At 32.6% G+C, this 12937-nt stretch overlaps 1 protein-coding gene across 1 annotated transcript; it reads left to right on the plus strand.

Moving 5' to 3' along the window:
• Positions 1-2222: 2222 nt before the first annotated feature.
• On the plus strand, positions 2223-12587 carry LOC145616388 (putative purple acid phosphatase 20). The gene is made up of 5 exons (XM_081671100.1): positions 2223-2296; positions 9653-9944; positions 10465-11042; positions 11317-11405; positions 12404-12587. Exons 2-5 carry the CDS (start codon positions 9683-9685, stop codon positions 12585-12587), a joined length of 1113 nt encoding a protein of 370 aa, XP_081527226.1. The 5' UTR covers positions 2223-2296; positions 9653-9682.
• Positions 12588-12937: the final 350 nt, after the last annotated feature.

Here is a 12937-nt window from a genome sequence, read left to right on the forward strand (position 1 = left end):
AGCTCAGCAAAAATAATTTCAGCTCAGCAAAATTAATTTAAATTCAGTAAAAATAATTTAAGTTCATCAAAAATAATTTAAGTTCATCAAAATTAAGGTGAAGAGAACAAGGCCTTAATTTCATTTTTTCAAAAAATATTCAGTTCAGTCCAGTTCAGTCAATTAGAACAGGTCCTTATAGTTTGTTTTTCATTAATACGAAGTATTTTTTTTTAATACGAGTATTTATTTTACGTCATTGTAATTTTTTTTTTTTTTGAAAAGATTTTACGTCATTGTAATAAAGTCAACATAATAGTGAAAAAATGGAATATGCCATTCGTATATACTTGCATAAATTTAGCCTTGTTATACTCTTGATGTAGTTTTCTTTAATTGCTTACACAAAATAATTTCAAACGGAATATAAGTGTTAAGGAAAGGATATTCTACATTAGTCGTATCGATTATCAATAATTAGTCTTAAAAAAGTCAACTTAGATGGGAAATAATCATTTTTAATATAAGTTGATAGTTTTTGAACATTCAACGGCTGAGATGATGCCACCTTCCTTGTCGGAAACGAGGATACTGGATCCAACGACTGAAATTCTTTAAGTGCATTGCATTCAAATGATTATAGATGCAAAAGTTTGTACTCCCTCCGTCCCATAAAGAACGACCCATTTGGCCAAAATTTTGTCCCAAAAAGAATGACCCATTTGCATTAAAACACCCACCAATTTGCTACAATATTTGTGCAAAATTAGTTTCCCCATATAAAAATTTGATTTTACATGTTATTTTATTACTTTCTCTCTTTATTTTTTTACAAATCCATGTAAATTTATCTTTCCAATATACTTTTACTTCTTTTACTTAACTTTTTTAATACCCGCGTAATCAACCCAAATGGGTCGTTCTTTTTGGAACGGAGGGAGTAATAAATATAACTTCAAAGTGGATAGCCCCCCGACCCCTGAATCCAACGGGTTCCATTGGGATAATTTTACTTTTTTTAAAAAAAATATTATTATTTTTGAATGATCCAGAAGCTCAACATAAACATGATTATTACAAATGAGAACTAAGTCCTTTGGATTTGTGACTTATCATACACAAACCCGATATCATATCTTAGCTTAACGCCTCCATAGGCGCTTGTTAGCTTTTGCGTCTTTAAAATTATAAACAATTAAATTCATTAAATAATAGTTGTCCATAATTGGACTTTTATGTGACTTGGAATTTAAATCATGTTTTCATCTTAGTGTATGTATTTTATATATGCAATCTCTTAATTACCTCTATAAAATTAGACTTTTATGTGATTTGGAAATCATAATTATAGTCATTGTAGTTCACTAGTTGTATACAATCTGTCATTCTGTCAATCTCTCACCTCCATAAAGTTAGACTTTTACGTGATTTGGAAATCATGACCATCTGTTGTATTGTATACAATCTCTTACCTTTTTCATGTAAAATCTTGATAATTTTAGAAGAAGTATTTTTTTTACCATAACAATAAGACCTCAATTCTTTTCTTTATATAAAGAAATTACCTCGTAATCTTATCCATTATTCACCAAGTATAATTGCTTCTATTTTTGTTGAGTTCTACATGTTATCCAACCTTTTGTTTTATTTGTTTTAACTACATGCTATATATAAATTAGAGATCTTCAAAAATGATCGATATTCTATATGTAGCATACATACATTTATTTTCTAGTTCTGCAACGGTGTCTAAATTGTCTGCATTCAAATAACTAATTTGTTCTGCATTTAAAAATCAGATAAATATAACGCAACTTCAATTTAAATACTCGTAAAATATCTAGGTACGTATGTAAGAGACACTTTCCTCCGCGTATGAAACACAACAAGAAGAAGTGGAGCCCGCATAGAGTTTGGCTACGGCAGGAAGTTGCGAGAGCATGGCAAGATTGTAGTACTTACAATTAAACGGTTGTCGACGTAATAAATATTTATTGCACCCTACATAACCAAAGCCACACTACACATACATCTCCTCTAAAATACTTTGTCTATATATACATTCTATATTTCATCATAAATCAAACAAATCATATTTCCATTTTATTTCATATTTCTACATTATTGTTATGAGATTATAAGATAATTTCTTTAATAATAATCTTAATTAATGGCAAATGCTAGTGTATTAGTATTATTCATAGCCGTCATTTTGGGTGTATTTTCCGGTGAAGTGACAGCGTACACCCGTCCACCACCACGAGAAGCACTGTCGATAACGTCGGACGATTCTTATGGCTCCACCACTCCTCAGCAGGTATACACCGCACCTCGGCCCCTATTCTTTATTCCCCCATCTTATTGCATGTTTTGACGAATACATTGACATATTTTTAATTGATTGTGTGTTTAACATTTATTATGGTGTATATTAGCAAATGGAGTTATTATACAATAAAAAGTTTGAATTTCCTTACGTAATGTTGTTTAAGTGTAGAGAATTAAATTAATTTAATTATGTTGCATGGATTAAGATAAGCAACATCAAATTGTTAAGTGTGTACTTTTACAATCTACATATATATGAAAACATGTATGATAATGTACTTAAGAACACAGAATTAAACTTAAATGGTGGTAAACTGAATTGAATTTCTCATACTTTTTTCTTTAAAAAGCCTCTAAAGTTATTGTTTGGTTGATAAAAATGGTCAAGTAATCAAGTTGTGATATAAGCCAATATATAAAACAAAATTTTGAGATATTTTGGGGTATATAACAAAACAACAAAACTATTTGTGCTTTTTTGAGAAAATAATTAGTATGTACAGTAATATATTCAACTTCAATTCATGTAATTATTGGTCAAAAGAATCAAAACAATCTCCTATCTATTCTCATTCTACCACTCCATTCATTATACTTCGTATTAGATACTATTGAAACTCTAATTTCTAATTCATAAAGTTTTATTTAATTTTTAAATTATGTTATAGAATTTTTCGAACATTTCAAAATAGTACTCCGGTGTTAGTAGATAAGCAAATTAAACGAAAGTACTTATCTCAATGTTGTGTAGACCAATTGATAATTGCCGCGTCGTGGTAAACCACTGACCTAAAAGACGATTCCGCGCTACCCGGGTGCAGTAGACATCAAGCGGTCGCCCTCCAGGATAAGCACAGCGCCGGAATTTGTGTGCACTCACAAACCCGACTGGAACCAGAATACTTGCCCAAAAACCGAAGGGATAAATTTAGAGAGGGTAAAAGATAGCTGATTTTTGTGTGTCTTATGGAAGCAAAGAAACATGAATATATGTATGTATGTTTTAAGAGGTTGGAGCATAGCTTATAAAGCATAGGAAGGTGTGAAAAGGAAGCCAACAACAATGGGTAAAACCATCAGCCATTAAAGGCATAAATGCCATACTTAATCAACATTAACTAGCCATTAAAAGAGCTAATAAAAGGGTAATTCAAGGGAGCATAATTACCGGCTATTAAGAGCAATCTCAACAGCCACACACAATTAATCATTAATGTGACTTTCTTTGTTTAACATCAAGAACTTCCAACAATCCCCCACAGGTTCGAAGATGTGAAAAGAAAGAAAGAAAATTGGTTTTGGGCAAAACAAAACAATTGCATAAGTGTCAATGTCTCGCGACTTGAATTAACACATAGTGGACATCAAGCTATGATCCCTCACCTACCAAGTGACCTTCGTCTTGAACTTAATAGGGAGTTAGGGACCCGTCACATTGAGCCACACAATTGAACATGTATAATATTCTGAAATTCCGCGAATAAAAGTGACGCATTATACTGGCCATACGTCCAGCCTGGATGCTCATAGGTGCTCTAGAGTATTAGCCCACCCAATACTCATAGGAAGCGGCCACACTTCCACACCTAAGTAGGTGAATCCCATCAAGTGTGAGCTACATCACACCACCAAAAATATGGATATGGGTTCATTAAGAGCCATATGCTCAACCTCTTTCCATTTGTAGCAAGCACACATCAAACATCTAGGGATGGACAAAATAAAATTTTGTGCTTCCGAATTATTCCATAATGTTCCCCTTTGAACTCATGATGAGTAGGAGTTGATTACTTGTAATTCATACTTTGGGCTTTAGTCCCATCCCTTCCGATGTTACCAAAACTAGTTTTGTACAAGGCCTTTATTAGTTAACGGATCCGTAACATTCCTTTTAGACTTTTTCTAGTCTAGTGATATCACCCTATTCGACAATTTATCTCTGACATCAACCATTATAGGCATGGTTCAATCAAAAGTAACTTCAACTTGCAAATCACAACGAATTCCCCTACAATGGGATATTTGCAAGCACATTTGCTCATAAGAGCCATATACTCTTGACCATCTTGCCTCATAATAACCTGTCAATTCAAGAGCAATAAATTTAGATTATTCCAAAACAAACATAGCAAAACAAGGTTGCTTTGCACAATTTCCAAAACATAGCTCCACCACTTAGTGGTGCAAACATAACCACTTGAGTTTGAAATCATTGTCGAACATCAAGACCTCATGGAAAATTCTTGCAATAGTGCAAACTCTTATCTTTTGTACTTTTCAAGTACTTATGCATCCTTCTCAAAACTATCTAATGATCATTGCTCGAGTTAAGAGTATACTTGCTTAATCTACTTACATAAAAAGCAATGTCAGATTAAGAATAGTTCCCAAGAAACATAAGACTACTAAACGGACACAAATTTCTCCCATATAATTAATAAATTAAAAAAAAACTTATCTGAGCAATGACTCATCTAAATCACAAGTTTAGCCTTAAAAACTTTCAGCAAAACTCAAATGTATTAACAACAAAATCCATAGAAGAAACATCAAGCATTACAATCCTAAGGAAAAGATTGTAGAATTCTACACATAGTTAGACATAACCTAACTCATAATCAAGGACTTCTTCCATGAAAACAATCACTCATGATATTCCACTAATTTAAAGTTAATACTCTAAAGACATAGAGATACCAAAACAAACTTGTAAGGAAAACTCAATCATAAACCATCTCTAGCTCAATTAACCACTTTTAGGCTTTGCATTAAACAATATAAAATTCTAACATTAATGTCACTCATTCCTACTAGATTCAAGTAATCCAGCTTGGATATCCAACCACTTGAAACATAGTAATAATACACATATATGCTCAAATACAATTTATTCAATAAAGAATCAATTAGGATATGCAATTTATCAAGCAAAAACTAAGCAAGACTTTGAGTCCAACACCGATTCTTTATTACTTCCCCCACATTGGACAACAAAGTCCGATTCAAAACCCTTACCAATGCACCCACATTCTCAATGAATGAAATATTTGGATATAAAAACCTCCGTCCAAAAATCACATGGGGTCTTTATTAACATAGATTTCTTATAAAGAAAACGCATAAGTTTATAAAACATGAACCCCCACATGAAAGGACAAGGTTCAAATACCAAAATAGAGCATAAACAAATACATGGTTGGGAAAAAAAAAACCACAACTATGTCATAACACTGGGTATAATAACATATAAAGTGGACAAGAGCAGAGATATTTGAAACATTGAATTAATCAAAGATAATAATTCAACAACACCTCAAAATATTAACTCCCAAGCCACCATATAAAATTCAAGGCATTTACAAATTATTCATGCAATATTCATAAAGAACTATAACACAATAAAGAGTCATAGGCGGTAACATGTGTCATCATAAAAATTGAAAAAATGTAGTCTAATTCCCAAAAAAACTTCACTTGAAAATTCTCCAAAGAGAAAGTCATATAATATCCTTGCAGAAAGATTATCACATAATTTCCCTTTACAAAACTCAACTAGTTTGAGAATTATATATTTTACACATGTTAATGAAATACCGAAAAATAAGGTAATGAATCAAATGAGTTATGAACAAAGCTTCTAAATACGAGTATTTCATATCATGGATTCAAGCAATTGACATATATAGTACATCTCAACTCCATACTCAACACATACATGAATCATGATAAAAGTAGTACCCGGAGTACATACATGCACCTCAAAAAAAAATGTTAAAACATTGCTCAAAAGCATCCTACTGAATAACAAGTTACTCCACAAAATGTAAAACCAACAAATTAAAGGTAACTGATTATATGCAATATAAAGTCATACTCATAAATATCGAAATTATAACTTTTACTTTCTATTAATCATTCAACAAATATTTAGTTGACAAATTGAACATTCTTTGTCAATACTCACAAAAGCATATATCTGTTAAGATGATTACTAGGGATTAAACCAAATGATAAACATAATAACATGAGACTTGGTTTAGAATGAACCTCCCTTGAATTAAATCAAGTGACATGTGTGAAACCTCTATGAGATGTCCAACCATCCTTGTTGTAAATAAGGGCCTTAAGATGTCATCATAACTCCCTAATCTGAGCAGATAGTGAGAATCCAACCGTTGAAAAATAAGCCTCATGTGTCCCAAACATACTCCCAAAATTTCAGCCCAAACCGACCAAGGATGACCTTTGATCGGGGGTCATCTTTGGGACTGCTCCCGAAAATCCGCGAGTAAGAACCTAGTCCTAAAATTTATCTCAAGAATTTTTGAAAAGGTATTAGAAAATAATAACTACAAAGAAGATAAATCTTTGTAATTGGACTAAACCAATATGCAAATCAAAGTTTAGGATACACACGATAACATATGTAAACAAAATCAATCCAATTAAGAGATGCAAAATATGAGAACATTAAGCCCAATACAAAACAAAGATTCTAAAATATCGTGTAACTCAATCAACTTGAGCGTGTAAAATAACAAGTTAATGATAACAATATTTCCCATTAGACAATGCATCAACTTGAAAAACCAACTCATACATATAAGAATCGAAAAATATCAAGCATGATATTGCACAAATGCAATAAATTATTGAAAACACAAAATTACCCACTAATTAAAATTAGGCAAAACCATGTACAAATAAACTAAAGCTTATAAGACACATAGCCAACATATAAAAACAATACGGAGTAATAGATCACAAATCACAATTATAACAATTCCTAGTTTATAGCCTAGGATAATTCATTTCCTAGTTTAAGTATCCATTGAGTAAATTAAGGAAACAAATTATGGGATCAGTTCACGGAAAACTTTTTTGAGAAAAGTCGAGACGGTGAAATCAAAACCAAACTTTCCATAATACATTCACATTATAGGCCTTCTCACGGTAATGTATAAACATCAATTTAATAAATTCCATGAAATCATTCATCATTACAATAGTAATATGACTAATCACATACACAACAAAAGATTGCTCCAAACAAAACCACATCATAACTAACGGATACCATATTAGAATTATATTCCGTGAGTGATATCCTTTGCACTATTGACAATATATGCAATCTACCAAGCTTATCACAGGCTACTAACATAGCTACATTTTAGGCAACAACTAATTACAAAAATATTCTAGGCTATAATCAAGTAACCGAAATATATACAAAGATATATTCTTGACTAAAATATCTTAATAATCAGAATAAATCAAATCACAACATTGTCTAAATTTCACATATCAAAAATTCAAATATTTAGAAATTATATCATTCGTCTTTTAGATTGTTAGTAGATAAGCAAATTAAACGAAAGTACTTATCTCAATGTTGTGTAGACCAATTGATAATTGCCGCGTCGTGGTAAACCACTGACCTAAAAGACGATTCCGCGCTACCCGGGTGCAGTAGACATCAAGCGGTCGCCCTCCAGGATAAGCACAGCGCCGGAATTTGTGTGCACTCACAAACCCGACTGGAACCAGAATACTTGCCCAAAAACCGAAGGGATAAATTTAGAGAGGGTAAAAGATAGCTGATTTTTGTGTGTCTTATGGAAGCAAAGAAACATGAATATATGTATGTATGTTTTAAGAGGTTGGAGCATAGCTTATAAAGCATAGGAAGGTGTGAAAAGGAAGCCAGCAACAATGGGTAAAACCATCAGCCATTAAAGGCATAAATGCCATACTTAATCAACATTAACTAGCCATTAAAAGAGCTAATAAAAGGGTAATTCAAGGGAGCATAATTACCGGCTATTAAGAGCAATCTCAACAGCCACACACAATTAATCATTAATGTGACTTTCTTTGTTTAACATCAAGAACTTCCAACATCCGGCTGTATACATGAATCGTGAGCTTTAAAATAATTGATAAGGGAGTGGTTTAGGTAATAAAAACTGTACAAAAAGGCGTACAATATAAGTCAAGTAAATCCTATAATCAAAGTCTAAATGAATGTATATGTGAAGAAATCTATTTTGAGCATAATTAGCAGCGTAAACCTGGAATTAAGGTTAAATGTGAAATGCAAAATTTGAGGCAAATACATGCACTATTCTCTGTTGTTTTAGATTGGATAAAACAACTAGCGAGTACGTGTCCTTGAATTATTATACTATTCTGGCATAGTTTGCTAGATCCTTTATTGCACATTTTGGAGTGTCACACGAAAGTTACAGGACACAACTCACCTCAAAGTTAGTCAACATCCAGTTGGATTTCATGGTTTAAATTCATAATTATCGTTACTGTCTAGCTAGGTGTACTCAACTGCATTAAAAAAAATATATATATTCTACCTTCATTTCTTAATATTGTAATGATTTAACATAACATGTGAGTTAAAAATGTCTAATTGTTGCAATGATAGAAAACGGAGGTAGTAGATATTGTGAAATTGTGTAAAATATATTTACATTGACTACTTATTATGCGTGTCAAATTCATAGAATTCAATAACATATAGGGATTTTGATGTCATTAGACTATAATTAATTTTTTTTTTTTTTTTTGAATGGAGACTATAATTAATTTAATTAATTGATACTTATGATATTGTTAATAATGTACGATCACATTTTTGAAAATTTGACTTAGGGCCTGTTCACATTTACTGAACTGAGCTAGACTGAACTGAACTGATTGGAGCTGAACTGAACTGAACTAAACTGATTAGAGCTGAACTGAACTGAATTGAGCTGAAATGAATATTTTATGAGAGAGGGAAATTAGGAGCTGAACTGAACTGAACTGATTGGAGCTGAACTGAACTGAACTGATTGAAGCTGAACTGAACTGAAATTAAGTAAATGTGAACAGGCCCTTACAATTAGTGATAAGAAATCAAAAATTACTAAATATGTCAAACTAATAATAAGAAGTGTATCGCGCATTAAATTACACCCCTATATGTTTGTGCATTTTATATGCAAGAAATCTTTGATAGGGCTGGAATTTTGCTTGGATTTAATGTTTTATTAATAAAAAATAAAAATAAAAAAATGAAATTGAGTTTTCAATTACGTAGTATAAAAATAATAATAAAAATTTTTTAAAAAAAAAAAAAAAAAACTTTGTGACTATAAGCAAATCACAAATTTTTATATGTGGCTGGCCATACCGTGTAACCGAAAATACTTATTTAGAAGTTATTTATTCAGGGGTTACTCGGTTGGTCAGTGATCGTGGGAAACTTAGTCAAGGGTTACTCAATCGGTCAGGGATTACTTATTCAAGGGTTACTTGTTGTAATGTTGTTACTTATTTGTTATAGGTACATATCTCCAAGGTGGGAACAGACCAAATGAGAATAACATGGATCACTCGTGATTCAGCTCCTTCTAAAGTAGACTATGGTCTCTCATCTGGTTCATACAATAATTCTGTTGATGGGAGTGCTTCAACCTACAAGTATGCTCTTTACAAGTCCGGCCAAATCCACGAGGTTGTCGTCGGCCCTCTAGAGCCTAATACAGTCTACTACTACCGTTGTAGTGAAGATGCTTCTCGCGAGTTCAATTTTAAGACTGCCCCTGCTCAATTGCCCATCAATTTCGTTGTTATAGGTACATTATTATTCTTATCATAGTATTAATATATGCCTTTGAACATGCTGCTGTTACATACCACACATAGATAGATTTAAGTCAGATACATGATAAAATTGTACTACTGAACATTTGGACACGTATGTACAGTCATACAATATGCATGAACTATTGAAAAAAAAATTATATTTAGTTTGTTTACATGTACATTATGACTTTTATGAGTAAGCTTATTACAAGTTACACTTACATGTTACATCCGATCTCTACTTAGTCTAAGGCTAGAGCTTTTTCGATCTCAAAACTTGAAAGTTCAATTAAGAGTCTATTTTCATACGTTGAAATTCAGTTCAGTTCAGTTCCGTTCAGCTCAGCTCAACTCAGCTCCTAATTTCCTTCTTTTATAAAATATTCATTTCAGTTCAGCTTAGTTCAGTCAATGAGAACAGACACTAACTTAATTTATGTACAAGTATTTTTCTTTTTTACCCCAAAACAATGAAATCTAATCAATTTTTGTACTAATTGACGTATATAGGTGATTTTGGGCAAACAGGATGGACAGAATCAACACTCCAACACATATCACAAGCGAAGTATGACATGCTATTATTGCCAGGAGACTTGTCTTACGCAGACTTTTGGCAACCTTATTGGGACTCATTTGGCGGCCTAGTAGAACCCTTGGCTAGCCAAAGGCCTTGGATGGTGACCATTGGCAACCACGAGGTTGAAAAGATGCCGGTAGTCCACAAAACTCCCTTCACTGCCTACAATGCGCGATGGCACATGCCTTTCGAGGAGAGTGGCTCTACTTCAAACCTATACTATTCCTTTGATGTTGCAAGTGAGGTTCATGTCATCATGCTTGGGTCCTATACCGACTTTGATCAAGGCTCGAGCCAATATACATGGCTCGAGGGTGACTTAAAGAAGATTGATAGGAAGAAGACACCGTGGGTTGTGGTGCTATTTCATGCACCTTGGTACAATACCAATGAGGCTCACTCGGGTGAGTATGAGTCCGTTGCTATGAAACAGGCCATGGAGCAATTACTTTACGATGCAAGGGTTGATGTTGCTTTTGCTGGCCATGTACACGCTTATGAGCGCTTTGTAAGTCAATTTTTCTCTTATTTTCTTTTATACTTGTATGTTTTATATATAAAACGACATTGTTTGACATAGAACTAGTATTATACACGTCCAAAAATCTTAGTTTTATCGACCCAAAAAGTCTTAAAGTTGATTATTTAGCCACATTTAGGTTTTATCGAGCTTGAAATAATTGAAAATGAACATGTTTAATAATACTACTTCACACGTTGGTTTAATATGTTCGATCTTTGTTCATCTTTAACGGTGTTTGCACTTCAATTATTAAAAACAGACTCGTGTTTACAACGGAACAGCAAACAAGTGTGGTCCGGTGTACATCACTATAGGTGATGGAGGCAATCGCGAAGGCCTTGCCACAAAGTATGTTCCTAATCATATCTTAATTTATGTTTATATGATTCAGTTCATTTTACTTATTTAAATAACTACTTATGCTTGAAGAAGATAGAAAGTCAATCATCCATAACAAAATTCATGTTTTGGAATCAAATCACGGTTAGCCAAGAGTATCTTTAATTTGGTCCTTGATTGTCAAACGACAAGCTAGAAACTATATTATGAACCCTATTGATGAACTAATTATCTAAAACATATGAAAGTGTTTTGTTCAAGCACGCTACGTACTCTGGATAAAATAGTGCAATTTCTATTGTACACTTGAGTGACTTGATTATAAAACGCAATTAAGGCACAACTTAGGGCCTGTTCTCATTGACTGAACTCAGCTGAACTGAATTGAACTGAACTGAAATGAATTCAACTGAACTGAACTGAAATGAATATTTTATAAGAGAAGGAAATTAGGAGCTGAACTGAACTCAACTCAACTGAGCTGAGCTGAACTGAACTGAATTGAACTGAACTGAATTTCAACGTAAGAGAACAGACCCTTAATGGTCCATGTAAATGTCTGTTCTGTTCACCTTATTTTCACTTATTTCAGGTGTAATAAGTTCAGTTAAGTTAAGATAAGTTCAGATAAGTTCAGATCATGTCTAATAAGTTCTAATAAGGGTTAACCAAGTACAAATTACATCTAAAATAAGTTTTAATAAGATCTAATAAGTTCAGATAAGTTCAGGTAAGTTAAGATAAGTTCAGATCAGCGAAAATCAGGTGAATAGAACACACCCTAACGCATGCACGCTATATTTTTAAATGTAAGTTAAAAAAAAAAACATTAGGACGATATGCTCATATGCCCTCCTCACAAGTCACGAGAGGTACTAATGCATGCACACTATATGTACACTACCAAATACATGTATATATAGTTATATATACGGTAGATATTGTATTTTCCTATTTCCTTTTGCTTTTTGGTGATCGTATTTTATTAAAAATGAATATTTCCACAGGTATACCGATCCAAAGCCAGACATCTCCCTTTTCAGAGAAGCGAGTTTTGGGCATGGACAATTACAAGTTGTTAACTCAACTCATGCTCAATGGACATGGCATAGGAATGAAGATGATCAGGCTATAATATCCGATTCAATTTGGTTGACTAGCCTTATTTCTGATCCAGATTGTAAACTTTAGTAATTAGGTTAGGCTTTAATTTAGACACATTGAATAATTGCTACTCATTTATTTGTTAATGTAAATATAGGAAGATTATATTTTTTTTCCTATTTATCGCTTTACTTTTTTTCCTATTTTTCCCCTTAATTGAACGAGTATATTTCTTTATTTTTCTCAAACTACAAAGTATGTTTCTTTTATTTTGGTATAAAATAGTACCATAAGCAAGGGATATGACACTTGCATGCATGGGGATTGCTTATTAGAGAAGAAATTTCAAGTTTACAAGTAATAAAACTATCTTCAAATGATGGTCGATTATGCACTAATTAAGAAATTTTTCTTGAGATAAGACTTTTGTTTTGTTT

The sequence above is a fragment of the Chenopodium album genome, chromosome 26 (assembly GCF_948465745.1).
Source record: "Chenopodium album chromosome 26, dcCheAlbu1.1, whole genome shotgun sequence".
NCBI lineage: Eukaryota > Viridiplantae > Streptophyta > Magnoliopsida > Caryophyllales > Amaranthaceae > Chenopodium > Chenopodium album.

Excerpts from the sequence above, each read along its gene's own strand:
- LOC145616388 (XM_081671100.1), top strand. The coding sequence starts at position 9,683 with ATGAGAATAACATGGATCACTCGTGATTCAGCTCCTTCTAAAGTAGAC. Across the intron at positions 9,945-10,464 it reads CATCAATTTCGTTGTTATAG|GTGATTTTGGGCAAACAGGA; the intron begins GTACATTATTAT and ends TGACGTATATAG. Across the intron at positions 11,043-11,316 it reads TACACGCTTATGAGCGCTTT|ACTCGTGTTTACAACGGAAC; the intron begins GTAAGTCAATTT and ends TATTAAAAACAG.